Below are 18,260 nucleotides of genomic sequence, written 5' to 3'. Positions count from 1 at the left end.
GATGCAAATTAAAAACACAAGGAAATAATCTCTGTATACCCATCAGAATGGCTAAAATGTAATAATAGCACTGAGTGCTAAGGAGAGTGTGGAGAAACTGGATTATTCATGCATTACAGGTGGGAATGTAAAATATTACAGCCACTCTGGAAAGCAGTTTGGCACTTTTTAAAGAAATCTAAATGTGTAACTACCATATTATCCAGTAATTGCATCTTGGGCATTTATCCCAAAGAAATGATAACTTGTGTTCACACAAAAACCTGTACCCAAGTGTATAGCAACTTTATTTGTAATAGCCAAAACCTATAAACAATCCAGATGTCGTTTAGTGAGTGCATGGTTAAACATATTAGCTATATCCACACTGTGGAACACTACTCTGCAATAAAAAGGAATGACTTATTGATAAACAAATTGAATGAATCTTGAAGAAATAATGCTGAGTGGGAAATCAGCCTCAAAAGGCTACACACTTTATTATTTATGGACTGTTCTTAAAATGACAGAAGTATAGAGGTGGATAACTGATTAGTGGTCCTAGACTTTGTGGAGAGGAGGTGCTGAGAGGGAATACAAAGGTGTGGGCATGATAATTAAAAGTATACCACAAGGGATCTTTGTAGTGATGGAAATGTTCTGTATCTTGACTGGGGTAATGGATACACAAACTTGCACATTGATAAACTGGAATAGAACTAAATACACATACACACATGAGTAGAAGAAAAACTGGGGAATTCTGAATAGTACTAATATGTTGTATCAATGTCAACATCCAAGTTGTGATAGCATATTATAGTTTTGCAAAATACTACTATTGGGGAAAACTGGGTAAAGGAGACAAGGAATTTCTGTATTATTTCTTAAAACTATATGTGATTCTATGGTTATTCCAATAAATTTAATTTAAAAAGAATAAATAATGGGGCTCCTGGGTGGCTCAGTCGGTTAAACATCTGACTTTGGCTAGGGTCATGACCTCATGGTTCGTGGGTTTGGGCTGTGCTTCAGGCTCTGTGCTGAAAGTGCAGAGCCTTCCTGGGATTCTCTCTTCCTCTCCCCAAACTTGGGCATGTGCTTGTGTGCACGCTTGCTTGCTTGCTCTCTCTCTCTCAAAATGAATAAACTAAAAAAATAAATAAGAAATCAAGATCAAACAAAAAATTAAATCAAGCCCGTTCTTTTTACAAGATTTAAATTTACTCTATTTTCCATTTAGAATTATGACCAGCTGCATTAGAGATTCTTCAGTTAAGTAAAATGACAACATTCATATACTCTAGTAATAAAATATCCACAGTATAGAGCTATTCCAAGTTTGAATATTAACTCCCTTCCAACTGAAATCTCCAGGGAAAAATTAAAGTTCAAATATTAAATAGCCCTGCAGGTCAAAAACTTTAAAGGTGTAAGGAATTAAAAAATAAAATTCTCTTGCAATTGTAAGCGAGGTTCCATGAAATTAAAGTTCACAATTAATGTTCTTCATCTTTTTTTCTGTTGCTCACTTTCAGCTTGATGCCTGGAATGAGTTGAAGTTTTTTCAGTAGCTGAAGCTATACCTACTTTTCATTGGAGAGGACATAGTTCTTTCAGGGCATTAGAAGTTATATTAGTTCACCCGCAAGGTTTTCTCCTAATTCTTTTTTTAAGATTCTAGCTATCCATGGGCACAAGAGATCATCACAGCCCAAAGATCATCACAGCCCTACACTGACATAATGTTAAAAAATACAATTTCTAACCCTTGGAGTAGTTACCTTAGGAGTAACCATGTTCCCAGGACTGAGTACTTGATTTGCTAGGGACCATAAGCAGAAACAGTAGTATCAAGTTCAAGTAGACCATCTGTCTTTCCAGTATTCCAGTCATTTAATGCCAAATGTCCAGAGCTCATAGCCTATGCATTTAAACTTAGAAATGGTTATCATATCCTCTGCCTGAAAAGAAAACATCAGGAGTAGCATTCCTTCTCTGACACTGAACATACCTTTCAGAAATCATTTATAATAATTCTAGATTAACATGTGACTTACAATTCTCTTTCAGTAGGCAGGAAGAATGGAGAACTGCAAAGGGAGAAGAAGAAATAAAAACTTACAGGTCAGAAGAGAAAAGAAAACACTTCGCTGTTCCAAAAGAAAATAAAATACCCACTGTTGCAAAGGTAAATAATAATTACTTTGATGTTTAATATTTTGCTTCATAAGTATAATGAATATTTTAAGGCCCTTTGGTAATTAAAAATGTTAACATTTTTAAAAGACTATGTCATTAATGAAATAAAGTTTATATAGTTAATTCTTGATTATCTCTTTGGATGATCAGTTATCACTTTATTTTTTTATTTTACTGCCTTCAAGCATACCTTTTCCCCAAATGCCAATTATTACTTGCCCATTAAATGTAATAAATTGTATTGTAAGTCTAATAAGCAAGATCCTTTCAGTTCTGCCATTGATTGCACACTTAAAAGTTTTTTAGTTTTGTTTTGTCCTATCCATTTTTTTGTTTTGTACCTGTTCTAGGTAAGTCAGTTATGCTACTATAAATAATAGTTCTTATTATCTCTATTAAAAAAAAATTGTTTCTATGAGTTTGCTTTGTTGGTTTCTCTGTCTTCCTACTCTGGAAAAGCTTTTGGATCTGGTAGGTTTCTCTTTCTTAGTCATGCCCTAATCTGAGAAAGATGTGTACTTATCTTCTTGAATGTCAAAGAATCACAATGACCTATTTTTCCATTCTTTCTCTTTTTCAAACCATCTTCGCTTAGAAGGTTCAGAGCCTTAGAGTGCAAAATGGAAGTAAACTATGGTGCTTCTTTTCTCTTAGAAGTCACCATCTAAACAAAAAATCACTGATTTCTTTACCCTGCTTTGTCCTCTTTCCTCTTTCTATTTGAGTTCCTTAAAACTATTGTATATTAGTCTTGCTTACAAGAACTCTCTTTTTTTTTTATTTTGTGACTCTTGTTTTTAAAGGACTCAGGTGGTCCTTTGCTATTGTATATTTTCCTTTATTTAGGGGTATCATACTCTGGAATCCGTAGGACCTCACAAAGGTTCATGTTAGTGTAATCTGAGGTAATCTTTTGTTTTCTGGGAGTCTTTTTGGTTGGTTGGTTGTTGGTGGTTTTCGTGGTGGCTAAACAGCACACCCTTTTCTGGATCCTTTGTTCAGAATCCAAGGATGTGGAGATATAAACTCATGTAATGATGGTGAGAGTTTGTATGGCTAGCACCTTTTTGGATGAGATATGGTAATATCTGTTAAAAGAACATGCTTGCTTTTAATCCAGTGGTATTTGGATTACTTTAAAGAGCGGTTTTTGTGGGAGGCACCTGGGTGGCTTAGTCGGTTAAGCGTCCCGAGTTCAGCTCAGGTCATTATCATGTTTCGTGAGTTCAAGCCCTACGTCAGGCTCTGTGCTCACAGCTTGGAGACTGGAGCCTGCTTCAAATCTGTGTCTCCCACTCTCTCTGCCCCTCCCCAACTTGTGCTCTGTTGCTTGCTCTCTCAAAAATAAACATTAAAAAAATTTTTGAAGATGGGGTTTTTTTTTAATAGAAAACTACTGATGTACATGTATGTACGTGTATATGTGTGTCTGTGCGCTCAGATATTTATAGTTTCTCTGATGGGAACAACTAGAATGACTTTAGTGTCCACTGGTGGAAGAGAGGTGAGGTAGGCTGTCATTATGTATCCATGGAATATTATACAGCTTTTTAACAAAATGAGTTAGAACTCTGGTGCCTTAGAGAAATGTTTATGATGTATTTTTAAGTGAAAAAAGAAGTATGATAGTAAGGTTTATGGCCTAGTTTTTTCTCAGATTTTATCAAAATAAGGGTTTGAAACCATACCTACAGGTGTATAAATTATGAGATGGCCATCTTTCATCTCAGAGTTGGCAATGTTTTTTTCTTCCAATAATAAAAGGTACTTAGTATGCAGGTAGGAAGTATAAATTAATACAAGAAACTGTTTAGAAAGCAATAATAGTAAAAGGATTTTTAGCAGTAGGTTTCATCCTAAAAAATTACTTGGCTTAAATAGAAACTATATTTTGCTCTGATAAAAGCCTTAGTCAGTGGTCCTGGTCCACTGGTCCGCAAATTTTTAAATGAATTTGAATTGTAGGTGAAAATGTTAGATGAAATAAGTAGGGTACATTACATTCCTCATGCATTACAATTATGATTTTAGTTGACCACTATTTCCTTTTTATACCCTTTTGAATTTCCCAGAATTCCTAGAAAATTACAAAACCCTTCAATAATCCTTTTAGAGAGATTCCAGGTGGAGTGAATCTTGTGTCCTTGTATGTGAAAATGTCTTTTATTTCACATGGCTATTGCTAGTAACCATTTGGACAAGAGTAGGGCTGAAGTGCAAGGCAGTGTTCTAGTGACAAGAGTGGTTGCGGAGAAAGAACTGGAGAGTGGAGTTGGATGAAAGAACAGGGAATGGTTGAACTCAGATTGCAGTTATGATGAGTCTTTTTTTTTTTAAGTCTTTACATTTGCTTTATTTTTATTAATGTTTGTTTATTCATTTTTCTTTTTTTTTTTTTGTATGAAATTTATTGTCAAATTGGTTTCCATACAACACCCAGTACTCATCCCTCCCCAATGCCCATCACCCACCCTCCCCTCCCTCCCACACCACATCAACCCTCAGTTTATTCTCAGTTTTTAAGAGTCTCTTACAGTTTGGCTCTCGCCCTCTCTAACTTTTTTTTTTCCTTCCCCTCCACCATGGTCTTCTGTTAAGTTTCTCAGGATCCGCATAAGAGTAAAAACATATGGTGTCTTTCTCTGTATGACTTATTTCACTTAGCATAACACACTCCAGTTCCATCCCTGTTCCTGCAAATGGCCAGATTTCATTCTTTCTTATTGCCAAGTAGTATTATTCCATTGTATATATAAACCACAACTTTTTTATCCATTCATCAGTTGATGGACATTTAGGCTCTTTCCATAATTTGGCTATTGTGGAAAGTGCTGCTATAAACATTGGGGTACAAGTGCCCCTATGCATCAGCACTCCTGTATCCCTTGGGCAAATTCCTAGCAGTGCTATTGCTGGGTCATAGGGTAGATCTATTTTTACTTTCTTGAGGAACCTCCACACTGTTTTCCAGAGCGGCTGCACCAGTTTGCATTCCCACCAACAGTGCAAGAGGGTTCCCGTTTCTCCACATCCTCTCCAGCATCTAAAGTCTCCTGATATGTTCATTTTAGCCACTCTGACTGGCATGAAGTGATACCTCAGTGTGGTTTTGGTTTGTATTTCCCTGATGAGGAGTGATCTATGAGCATCTTTTCATGTGCCTGTTGGCCATCTGGATGTCTTCTAGAGAAGTGTCTGTTCGTGTTCTGGCCATTTCTTCACTGGATTATTTGTTTTTTGGGTGTGGAGTTTGGTGAGTTCTTTATAGATTTTGGATACTCGCCATTGACCGATATGTCATTTGCAAATATATTCTCCCATTCTGTCGGTTGCCTTTTACTTTGTTGAATGTTTCCTTGCAGTGCAGAAGCTTTTTATCTTGATGAGGTCCCAATAGTTCATTTTTGCTTTTAATTCCCTTCCCTTTGGAGATGTGTCAAGTAAGAAATTTTTGCGGGAGAGGTCAGAGAGGTTTTTTCCTGCCTTCTCCTCTGGGGTTTTGATGGTTTCCTGTCTCACATTCAGGTCCTTTATCCATTTTGAGTTTATTTTTGTGAATGGTGTAAGAAAGTGGTCTAGTTTCATTCTTCTGCATGTTCTGTCCAGTTCTCCCAGCACCATTTGTTAAAGAGACTGTCTTTTTTCCACTGGATATTCTTTCCTGCTTTGTCAAAGATTAGTTGGCCATACTTTTGTGGGTCCAATTCTGGAGTCTCTGTTCTATTCCATTGGTCTATGTGTCTGTTTTTGTGCCAATACCACACTGTCTTGATGATGACAGCTTTGTAGCAGAGGCTAAAGTCTGGGATTGTGTTGCCTCCCACTTTGGTCTTCTTCAATATTACTTTGGCTATTTAGGGCCTTTTGTATTTCCATACAAACTTTAGGATTGCTTGTTCTAGCTTTGAGAAGAATGCTGATGCAATTTTGATTGGGATTTCATTGAATGTGTAGACAGCTTTGGGTAGTATTAACTTTTTAACAATATTTATTCTTCCAATCCATGAGCATGGAATGTTTTTCCATTTCTTTATATCTTCTTCAATTTCCATCCTACGCTTTCTATAGTTTTCAGCATACAGATCTTTTACATCTTTGATTGGGTTTATTCCTAGGTATCTTATGCTTCTTGGTGCAATTGTGAATGGGATCAGTTTCTTTATTTGTCTTTCTGTTGCTTCATTATTGGTGTATAAGAATGCAACCGATTTCTGTACGTTAATTTTGTATCCTGCAACTTTGCTCAATTCATGTATCAGTTCTAGCAGACTTTTGGTGGAGTCTATTGGGTTTTCCATGTATAATATCATGTCATCTGCAAAAAGTGAAAGCTTGACTTCATCTTTCCCAATTTTGATGCCTTTGATTTCTTTTTGTTGTCTGATTGCTGATGCTAGCATTTCCAACACTATGTTAAACAACAGTGGTGAGAGTGGATATCCCTGTCGTGTTCCTCATCTCGGGGAAAGCTCTCAGTTTTTCCCCATCGAGGAGGATATTAGCTGTGGGCTTTTCATAAATGGCTTTTATGATGTTTAAGTATGTTCCTTCTATCCCGACTTTCTTGAGGGTTTTTATTAAGAAAGGATGCTGAATTTTGTCAAATGCTTTTTCTGCATTGGTTGACAGGATTATATGGTTCTTATCTTTTCTTTTATTAATGTGATGTATCACATTGATAGATTTGCGAATATCGAACCAGCCTTGCAGCCCAGAATGAATCCCACTTGATCATGGTGAATAATTCTTTTTATATGCTCTTAAATTCGATTTGCTAGTATCTTATTGAGAATTTTTGCATCCATATTCATCAGGGATATTGGCCTATAGTTTCCTTTTTTCCTGGGTCTGTGGTTTGGGAATCAAAGTAATGCTGGCTTCATAGAGTGAGTCTGGAAGTTTTCCTTCCCTTTCTAATTTTTGGAACACCTTCAGAAAGATAGGTATTATCTCTGCTTTAAATGTCTGGTAGAATTCCCCAGGGAAGCCATCTGGTCCTGGACTCTTACTTGTTGGGAGATTTTTGATACTGATTCAATTTCTTTGCTGTATATGGGTCTATTCAAGTTTTCTATTTCTTCCTGTTTGAGTTTTGGAAGTGTGTGGGTGCTTAGGAATTTGTCCATTACTTCCACAGTGTCCAGTTTGTTGGCATATAATTTTTCATAGTTTTCCCTGATAATTGCTTGTATTTTTGAGTGATTGTAATTATTCCATTTTCATTCATGGTTTTATCTCTTTGGGTCTTCTCCCTTTTCTTTTTGAGAAGCCTGCCTAGAGGTTTATCAATTTTGTTTACTTTTTCAAAAAAACAACTCTTAGTTTCATTGATCTGCTCTACATTTTTTTTAGATTCTATATTGTTTATTTCTGCTCTGATCTTTATTATTTCTGTCTTTCTGCTGGGTTTGGGGTGTCTTTGCTGTTCTGCTTCTATTTCCTTTAGGTGTGCTGTTAGATTTTGTATTGGGGATTTTTCTTGTTTTTTGAGATAGGCCTGGATTGCAATGTATTTTCCTCTCAGGACTGCCTTTGCTGCATCCCAGAGCATTTGGATTGTTGTATTTTCATTTTCATTTGTTTACATATATTTTTTAATTTCTTCTCTAATTGCCTGGTTGACCCATTCATTCTTTTGAAGGGTGTTCTTTAACCTCCATGCCTTTGGGGGTTTTCCAGACTTTTTCCTGTGGTTGATTTCAAGTTTCATAGCATTGTGGTCTGAAAGTGTGCATGGTATGATCTCAATTCTTGTATACTTATGAAGGGCCGTTTTGTGACCCAGTGTGTGATCTGTCTTGGAGAATGTTCCATGTGCACTCGAAAAGAAAGTATATTCTGTTGCTTTGGGATGCAGAGTTCTAAATATATCTGTCAAGTCCATCTGTTTGTTTGGGCCCTTGTTTCTTTATTGATCCTGTGTCTAGATGATCTATCCATTGTTGCAAGTGCGGTATTAAAGTCCCCTGCAATTACCACATTCTTATCAATAAGGTTGCTTATGTTTCTGATTGTTTTATATATTTGGGGGCTCCTGTACTTGGCGCATAGACATTTATAATTGTTAGCTCTTCCTGATGGATAGACCCTGTAATTTTATATAATGCCCTTCTTCATCTCTTGTTACAGCCTTTAATTTAAAGTCTAGTTTGTCTGATATAAGTATGGCTACTCCAGATTTCTTTTGACTTCCAGTGGCATGATAAATAGTTCTCCTACCCCTCACTCTCAATCTGAAGGTGTCCTCAGGTCTAAAGTGAGTCTCTTGTAGACAGCAAATAGATGGGTCTTGTTTTTTTATCCATTCTGATACCCTGTGTCTTTTGGTTGGAGCATTTAGTCCATTTACATTCAGTGTTGTTATTGAAAGATACGGGTTTAGAGTCATTGTGATGTATGTAGGTTTCATGTTTGTAGTGATGTCTCTTGTACTTTGTGGTCCTTGCAACATTTCACTCACAGAATCCCCCTTAGGATCTCTTGTAGGGCTGGTTTGGTGGTGATGAATTCCTCTAGTTTTTGTTTGGGAAAACCTTTATCTCTCCTTCTATTCTGAATGACAGACTGGCTGGATAAAGGATTCTTTTTTTTTTTTTAGTTATTTTAAATGTTTGTTTATTTTTGAAGGAGCAAGCAAGTGAGCACGCAAGTGGGGGAGGGGCAGAGAGAGAGGGAGACACAGAATCCTGAGCAGGCTCTAGGCTCTGAGCTGTCAGCACAGAGCCCAATGCGGAGCTCGAACTCACAAGCTGTGAGATCATGACCTGAGCTGCAGTCAGACGCTTAACCGACGGAGCCACCCAGGCATCCCTGGATAAAGTATTCTTGGCTGCCTATTTTTTCTGTTCATCACGTTGAAGATTTCCTGCCATTCCTTTCTGGCCTGCCGAGTTTCAGTGGATAAGTCTGCTACTACCCGTATGTGTCTACCTTTGTATTTTAAGGCCTGTTTATCCCTAGCTGCTTTCGGAATTCTCTCTTTATCCTTGTATTTTGCCAGTTTCACTATGGTATGTTGTGCAGAAGATCGATTCAAGTTACGTCTGAAGGGAGTTCCTCTGTGCCTCTTAGATTTCAATGCCGGTTTCCTTCCCCAGATCAAGGAAGTTCTCAGCTATGATTTGTTCAAGTACACCTTCAGCCCCTTTCTCTCTCTTCTTCTTCTGGAATTCCGATGATAGGGATATTGTTCCATTTGATTGCATTACTTAGTTCTCTAACTCACCACTCATATTCCTGGATTTTTTTAATCTCTCTTTTTCTCAGCTTCCTCTTTTTCCATAATTTTGTCTTCTAATTCACCCATTCTCTCCTCTGCCTCTTGAATCTGTGCTATGGCTGCCTCCGTTTTATTATGCACCTCATTGATAGCATTTTTTAATTCCTCATGACTATTTTTTAGTCCCTTGATCTGTGTATCAATAGACTCTCTGCTGTCCTCTATGCTTTTTTCAAGCCCAGCGATTAATTTTATGACTATTATTCTAAATTCTTGTTCCGTTATATTGCTTAAATCGGTTTTGATCAATTCGTTAGCTGTCGCTACTTCCTAGAGTTTCTTTTGAGGAGAATTCTTCCGTTTCGTCATTTTGGGTAGTCCCTGCAGTAGCTGCAAACTGCAGGGTACTTCCCCTGTGCTGTCCAGAGAAACTTGTGTTGGTGGGCAGGGCCACAGTCAGACCCGATGTCTGTCCCCAGCCCACCACTGGGACCACAGCCCCTCCTAGGGGCAGAACTCGCAGTATGATGAGTCTTGAAGTGCACATCTCCTTCACCCATACACCTCAATAATCTTTTTTAGGAGTACAATACAAGACCTAGATTTTTGCTTTTTTCTCTCCTCCTCCTCCTCAGTGCAATATTAGCGCCCCAACATGCTTGTGAAGCCAAAGCATGATAGGTTAAAAAAAAAACCACACTACAGATGGACTTACATGACTTACATAGGGAAACTAATTGGATGCACAGAACAGATAGTTGAAATAGCATATTCTCAGAGAGCTAGGCAAGGATATTGGGAACATGTAACCTTAAGCAGTTTTGGAGAGGATCCCATTAGATACATTGGGATGAAACACATCATTATTGAAACCAAGAACTCAGTGGATGACCTGACTAGAAGAATGTAAGACACTGAAAAATTAGTTAGTAAGCTGGAAAGTCAAGTTGAAGAACTCCCCCAGAGTGTATCAACAGGGAATGAAATAATGGGAAGAATGAGGGAAGTATAAAAAGCAAACATACATAGTTATGTCATATGTATGTAGGTATATGTAAAGAGAGCCTGCAAAGTATTAATGAGTCTCTGAAGAAGAGACAATAGAGGGAGGAAAGAGTTGAAAAATAATAAACCAGCATTTTCTTGAAATTAACCTGGCTGGTGTGCCATGCCAAACAGTAGAAACAAGGGGTAAATGATATAGAATTAAAAATTTTAAAACCTCAACTAAGCACGTGATAGATTTGAAAACATGTAAAGCAACATTCTGAAAGTTTCCTGACCGAGAATCACCTGAAAATGAACACAAACTCGATTAATGTTACATAACTTCTTATTTTGTGTTAATAGCATGAATTCTTGTGAGCACCTCATAGAAGAGATACGAAGAAATTGTTAAGGAACCAGCACCTACATTAAGAAAATTGGCTCAGGCACCTGGGGTGGCTCAGTTAGTTAAGTGTCCAACTTCGGCTCAGGTCATAGTCTCACTGTTCGTGAGTTCAAGCCCTACGTCAGGATCTGTGCTGACAGCTCGTAGTCTAGGCCCACTTTGGATTCTTCTCTTTCTCCCCCTCCCCCACTCACTCTCTCATGCTCTCCCTCCTCTCTCTCAAAAAGGAAATTGACTGTAACCTCTACACCATAGCATTTGTGCCAGTTTTCAGTTGGACTGGTACATATTAGAACCAAGTGCTGACGTACATTGGTTCAAGAGATGGAAAATCACCTGTAAAGATGACAGTGCCAACGGAACCATGCTGCTTGTAGTTCTGGACAGTTTTGACATTCTACCACCAACTCATCCAACTTACAGACATTTGTGCCCGCCCTTCCCTGTTGCCTACAAAATTGGGTAGTATTAGTGCTGTCCCCGTAGGCCCAGTGCAGACTGGTGTCCTCAAACCTGGCATGGTGGTCATCTTTGCTTGAATCACTACAGTTGTAGTAAAGTTTGTTGAAATGTGTGCACCATGAAGCTCTCTCTGGTGCTCATGTGGGCTTTAGTGTCAAGACCATATTTATAAAAGATGCTTGCCATGGCACTATGGCTGCTGATAGCAAAAATAACCCACCAGTGCAAGCAGCTGGCTTTGCAATGCAGATTATTATCTTTAGTCATCCAGGCCAAATTAGTGCTGGCTGTACACCTGTGCTGAATTGTTACACAGTTCACATTGCTTACAAGTTTGCTGAGCCAAAGGAGAAGATTGATTGGTCTTCTGGGAGGAAACTGAAAGCGGACTCTGAATTCTTGAAATCTGTTGATGCTGCCATAGTTGATATAGTTCCTGGCAGGCCTGTGTGTGTTGAGAGCTTCTCTGACTGTCCTTCTCGGGTCATTTGGTTCTTTGTGACATAAGACAGTTGCTGTGGGTATAATCAAAGCAGTGGACAAGAAGGCTGCTGGAGTTGGCAAGGTCACCAAGTCCACCCAGGAAGTTAAATGAATATTATTCCTAATACTGCCCACCTTGTCTTAATTAGTAGTGGAAGAGTAATCTCAGAGCTGTTTGCCTCCGATGGCCATTTTAAGTTTAAGAAACTGTTTAACGATAGTAATGCATTGTAAACTCTTGAAGAACCTTTTGTGGATCATTTGGTGTGTGTTGGGGCAGGGGGTGGCAATTTTAAGGTAATTTAGCTTTTAAATCAGTACTTTTAATGGAAACAACTTGGCCAGAAATCTGTCACAGAATTTTGTGACCCATTAAAACAAAGTTTAATGAGAAGGGGGAAAAAAGCCGGGGCTGGAGGGCGGTGGGGAATTGGTTACAGTCTCAAAGTTATTTTCTGTCGCTTTAAAGATTTTCTTATTGTATGATATGTATTCATTTATGATATATTGTATGCATAAATCTCATGGCAGTCTGTTTTTAAAAGTAATCTTTATTTTCTTTTTTATATTCATAAGTAGTCTTTTTTTTTTGTTTTTCAGGTGTGAATTCTTAGGTTTGTTGGGTTTGTCACCATGTTGGGTTTTCTCAGTTTTTGATCATTGTTAGTTGTGTTCTCATCTGCTGCGTTCAGTCTGCAGCAAAAGAGAGATAGCCAGCCACCTGGTGTCCTAGCCTCACAGTGGTAGGGTAGTTTTGTGATCACCGTTTTGGTTTCCAGTTTGCCCCTGCCTAATGACATATGTCTCACAGCCCATCGTCCTCTTTCTTATATCTGTTCTATAGGTTTAATGTGGGTATAGGAGAATTGTTAGTCTGCCATTATGAATCGTTTAGTCTGTATCACTTAATCAGAAAAAAACTTTTTCTAAGCTAATTTATCAGTAAGTGAATTTTAGCATTTCACAAACCTGTGATTTAACCTAAATATTTAATATTAATGATTTACTATTAAAATACTTGAACTGGAACTATACTCCACTTAGGTGATTATCTTAAATATGAATGTATTTTTTAATAATTAAAAAATATATAACTTCTACAGGAAAAAGCATGCTCTTTGATCACATTTTAAATAAATAAAATTTAATTTACTTTTTTCCAGAATCATGCTCATGAGCATTTCCTGGATCTTGGAGAATCCAAACGGCAGCAGACAAATCAACACAATTATCGTACAAGATCTGCATTGGAAGAGACTCCTAGACCTTCAGAAGAGATAGAAAATGGCACTAGTTCTTCAGATGTAAGATCTCAGCACATTCATAAATTTGTTATCAGTTTTACTTGTTTTTTTTAATATGACTTTCATTCTTTGTATTCATTGATGTATTATAGATGTAGCTCAAAGATGATGTTTTCTAGGTCTTACAATGATAATGATAGCTTCCATTTACTGAAGACTTATTATATATGTTCCAAGCATGGCACACATATTCATAATACCAAATCCACAAAACAAATGCATATGAATGAATTATTCCTATTTTATGTATGAGGTGTCTGAAGTTCAGAAATGTTTAGATTACCTATGTACCTAATTATTAAATGGTAGAGCGGGAGTTAAACCCAAGTTCCTTTCTTTACACTAAAGCCAACCTTTTAAACTAATACCATGTAGCTCTAGTCTGTAATTATAATAAGTAATTAAGAGACATTTGGCCATTTTGGTTAGCTTTTTAGCTCTGTACTAGTGTATGACTTTCTTAATTTAATCTTTTAAATTTTCCTTATGTATAATTATTTCTATAAATATCATTGTCCCTACTAAATTATATATTCTTTCAACAAAGGCAACCAATTTACGATCATAAATTAATCTTAAGTATTTACAACATTTCCCTTACCCTCTCCACCTTCCCAATCATCCCTCCCCCAGTTAGGTCAAAGACTCTATGATCCTATTGACTACTATATGTTTATGAAGCAATGTTAGACATATACGGGAATTCTCTGAGTATATTCTACTTTGTAGACATGGCAGTAAAACTCAAACTGTGAGAGTATGCTAACCACAGTTGAGAAGTTAATCTCCATTGGCTTCAGGTCCTAGTATGGCCAGGTCGAAATGATAATGTCCAGTCTAGTAAAATGACCAAATATACTAATAACATAATTTTGACACATGACAGTTTAGATATACACATAAAATGTATGTGAGCTAGTTATTTGCCTTTATAAAATATTTCCTTATTTTTGAAAGATTTAGTATGATTCTTTTAGTAATATGTTTCTATAAAATATTCTAAATATGATTCAGCTTATTAGAAACATATTTTCACATATATCTGTTACATAGGAAAAAATTAACTAATCCTTCATTTGTCTTCAAAACTAATTTGCTTATACTTTAACATTCATTCAGAGCAACTGAATAAATTTCTAGAGGAATACATTGAGAACAGAATATTGTGTATGGTACAATATATTAACGGAAAGAATCCTGGTTTTTTTTTAGTTCAAATATTTTGTACTTCTCTATAGTACTTAATTTTCTACTAAGAATATAGAAGTACATTTCTTTTCTCTCCCTTTAAAGAAGTAATATGTATAGTAATGATGGGAATAATCGGATCATTTGGTTTTTTTTTCATTTATGTTGAGCAGAGATTAAATTTACTGTTGGATTTGATCTTTTCATATTTGCTTAGTTCTCAAAACATTGTGGAATAGTTGTATAATACATATTATTCATTATTAAGACATCAAAAAGAAAAAATTCTTCCCCAAATAGGCTATTTTATTGAATTAGTAAAGGAATACATCCCATTATCATCTTGGAAAATTCTGTGAATATGCCCAGCAAGTGATAATACTGAACCATTCTTGTGGAGAGGAGTCTAAGCTTTGGAGTAGCTTAGTTGCTTATTAATTATGCTGCCTAGGGTAAATTGCTTAACCTTTTTAAACTTTAATTTCTTTAAATAACTGCTCCCTATCACCAGCAATGTTTTGTCTAGGTCAAATGGGATAATGTATACAACATGCTTTGAATAATTTCTGAAATACTAATAAAAGCTTAATTAACGTGAGCTGTTATTTTTACTGAAGCATAAAGTTTTATTTGAGCAAGGGAGAAATTGTGTATGATTTTGTGACCCTGAAAAACAATTTTTATAAAGAAAATGGCTTCTCTGGAATATCCTACGTTGAGCAGAGTATATTTACTGAAGAGAAACAGTGTTTGGGTATTTTTTAATCCTCTACTATTTGTATAGAATAATATCAGAGTGTAACAATAAGATATAAATTCCTAATTTAAGCTTCTCATAACATCTGTAGAAAAACCTTAAGTTTTTAAAATGGGCCAAAAAGTAAAATTGATTCCCATTGTTATCTATAGAATTTAACATCCAATCTCAAAGATATATTGAGGCTTAAAAAACAATAACAAACAAAATGTTAATCACCTGAGAGATTGCTCTGAATCCATTATTAATAGGTATTATTTTGTTGGCTATGTTTAATAATTTTGTTGGATAAAAATATAAGACCTGTGTTTTATAGCTAATTAAAATCAGATTTTAATGGTTGTAAATATACTATATGATTGGTACTATTAAATATCACTGATATTTTTTTTTAATTGTTATGTAATAAGAACATAGAACAAATGAGATTAAAAAAAGCTTTTGACATTTAAGTTGCTTTAAAATATGCTACTTCCCATTATGTCTGTATCTGTATAATCACATATGCATAACCATTTAGCCAGGGATACGTAAAGCAAATATTTGTTAGGTATATTTCCTTCGAGCTACCTCCCCCATTTTAGCCTGCATTTTTAAAAAATCGTTAGTTAACATATAGTGTAATAATATCAGGAGTAGAATTGAGCGACTGATACTTTGTATAATCATAGAATGTTAATGTAAAATTACACAATAAAATATATATTAAATATTTCTTAGGAAGGGGAAGTTGTTGCTGTCAGTGGTGGAACGTCTGAAGAGGATGAGAGAGCATGGCACAGTGATGGCAGTTCTAGGTAATTCATCGATTTTTTTTTCTACACGTGTAATATAAAATCTTTACAAACCTGAAGGTTCGTTTTTATCAGCAACACATTTCAAATTTTCTTTGGGTTTAAAGTTATTTTTGGCGGCACGTGGGTGGCTTGGTTGGTTAATTGTCCAACTCTTGATATTAACTCAGGTCATGACCTCACTGTTGTAAGATCGAGCCTTACCCGTGTCAGTGTCAGGCTTCAGGCTGAGTATGGAGCCTGTGTAGGATCCTTTCTCTCCCTCTCTCTCTGCGCCCCCCCCCCCACAAATAAATAAATTAACTTAAAAAAAATAAAAAAATAAAATAAAATAAAAGGGGCGCCTGGGTGGTGCAGTCGGTTAAGCGTCCGACTTCAGCCAGGTCACGATCTCGTGGTCCCGGAGTTCGAGCCCCGCGTCAGGCTCTGGGCTGATGGCTCAGAGCCTGGAGCCTGTTTCCGATTCTGTGTCTCCCTCTCTCTCTGCCCCTCCCCCGTTCATGCTCTGTCTCTCTCTGTCCCATAAATAAATAAACGTTGAAAAAAAAAAATTTTTTTTTAAAAATAAATAAAGTTGGTTCTTCTTTGGCGGTCTTTTTGTAGTCCAAAAGTTAGGAGATTTTCTTTCTGATATGTTTATCTTAGCAGAAAAAAATTTTGGTCATTGCAACTAAATGTGCAAAATGATGCTTTTAATTTATCCTCTTAGTTGATCTTTTATCTTCTGAATCCTATTATTTGTAATAGTGAACTACAAATTAGTTTCATTACTGGTTTTGAGAAATACTTAAGCATTGAAATAATGAGATCTTGTAGAATTGTCTATTTTCATATAGTATAATTTGTTGAATGATAATTATTTCTTCCAGCAATGAGAAGTGAGGATTCCTTTATTTCCTTATAATGGTGATCTACATTGTTATAGGGCTGATCTTTGCTGACCTTATAAGGTCTTAGTACCAAGAAAGTAGCTTTTGATTATATTTAGCTCCTTACACTTATCCCTGTCAGCAGTAGCTCTTAAAATTGCCAAGGAAACGAAGAGGTGGAGGTTATAAGAATTCCTTATATCAGTGTTAGAATCAAGGGCTTTCTTATTCCTACAACATTGACTCCTAGTGATGATATGCATGTACCCGTGGTTGTGTCTGGGAGATGTCTATATTTGAAACAGGGCAATAAAAGAAAAACTCACTTTCTTTTGGCTCAGCAATGGAAAATAGAGTATCTCAAACCATGAGACAGCATAGAAGTTCATATATTGAGAAAGTAGTAGTGGCTTCAGCAGTTAGGGGCAGTTGTAAAGACCACGGGTTCTGCAGTTTGTAGTCCGATCTGTGCTGGCATCAGATTTTCTGTAAGTGCCAAGTGCTCTGGAGGGTAGCAGCTGTGAGTATTTGGCAGGTGCCATTTTTAGTGACCATGGGCTGGAGTTAGTATAAATAAATGCTCATAAGTTGAGGACAGCTTATTTTTGGATAGATGTTTGCTCTGCAGATGCATTCCCATGCATCCAGTATAGAATCTGAAAATATTTTTTAAACCAAGTTCTTTAATATTGTTTTCAAATTAAAATGAAGTCATGAAATCATACTAGAATGCACCTTAATTATTTGATTCTTATGTGTAATGATTATTCTTAGGGAGATGTAGGTAGATGTCTGTTAGGGATTTTGGGGACAGGGGTTAGAAGTGGTGGTAGTAGAATAAAACTCCAGACAAATCTGTCCTTTCCATATTAATCTTTTTAGAGAAGTAAGGTTATACATCATCACTAAATATAGGAAAACTATTGATTTTAACATAGTGTAACTTAGATTTCTTTAAGGCATTTATAGTTTTAAAATTGTAAAAAATCAAGTAGTATTCTCATGTACTAAAATTAGAACAGAAGATAATATAACTGCATTTTTATTTTGCACCAACATCAGTTCAATAAAATTTGAGTCTTTTGAAGGTACACTGAAAAGAAATGGCATACATGCTTAGTAGTGATACATAAAACACTAAGGCATGTAGTTTTCAGAATCATGGCATTCTTTGAAGCATAAGCTATGTCTAAGGTATATGTAGATGTTGAGTAAAAGTTGCAAGCACAACCTTCCTAATAGCCTGGAACACTTGGGACAAACCCCACCTCACCCCCCATTTAATATCCAGCTATCATGAAGGCACCAGTGCTCTACCATCAAAATACCTATGGTGAAGAGTTCCCTGCTCCTCTCAAATAAGTAATCCCTATGCTTCCTCCTCCTTAATGTTGGTATCTCTGTGGCATCCAAGACTATCTGCCGTTGCTAGAATTGCTCCTTATTTTTGTATTCCCCACAATATTTTGCCCCAGAATGCAGCACTCTTCAGAAATTAATTTTTTAAGTCTATTTATTTATTTTGAGAGAGGGGGAGAGAGAGAATCCCAAGCAAGCACACTCCCCACCTATAGTGAGGAGCCAACACAGGGCTCAAACTCACAAACTGA

The 18,260-nt window shown here is 36.4% G+C and overlaps 1 protein-coding gene and 1 long non-coding RNA gene across 7 annotated transcripts in view; one reads left to right on the top strand and one right to left on the bottom strand.

The window, feature by feature from the left end:
- LOC125165269 (uncharacterized) overlaps positions 1 to 11,697 on the bottom strand; it is a 47,492-nt gene extending 35,795 nt beyond the window's left edge. Inside the window, exon 1 of one of the 2 annotated variants that reach the window (XR_007152042.1) lies at positions 11,476 to 11,697. This is a non-coding gene — a long non-coding RNA (uncharacterized LOC125165269). The remainder of the gene's footprint in view (positions 1 to 11,475) is intronic. The other variant, XR_007152043.1, reaches the window with a different exon arrangement.
- Positions 1 to 18,260, top strand: part of PHIP (pleckstrin homology domain interacting protein) — a 140,623-nt gene that overhangs the window by 80,770 nt on the left and 41,593 nt on the right. For 4 of the 5 annotated variants that reach the window (XM_047857915.1, XM_047857913.1, XM_047857916.1 and 1 more), the window contains 3 exons: positions 2,053 to 2,170; positions 12,902 to 13,042; positions 15,708 to 15,784. In XM_047857915.1, the coding sequence (XP_047713871.1) occupies positions 2,053 to 2,170; positions 12,902 to 13,042; positions 15,708 to 15,784 (336 nt within the window). The remainder of the gene's footprint in view (positions 1 to 2,052; positions 2,171 to 12,901; positions 13,043 to 15,707; positions 15,785 to 18,260) is intronic. The other variant, XM_047857914.1, reaches the window with a different exon arrangement.

This window comes from Prionailurus viverrinus, chromosome B2 (assembly GCF_022837055.1).
Source record: "Prionailurus viverrinus isolate Anna chromosome B2, UM_Priviv_1.0, whole genome shotgun sequence".
In the NCBI taxonomy this organism is placed as follows: domain Eukaryota; kingdom Metazoa; phylum Chordata; class Mammalia; order Carnivora; family Felidae; genus Prionailurus; species Prionailurus viverrinus.
Note: the sequence above shows the minus strand (reverse complement) of the source record. Positions and strands in the feature narration are given on the sequence as shown.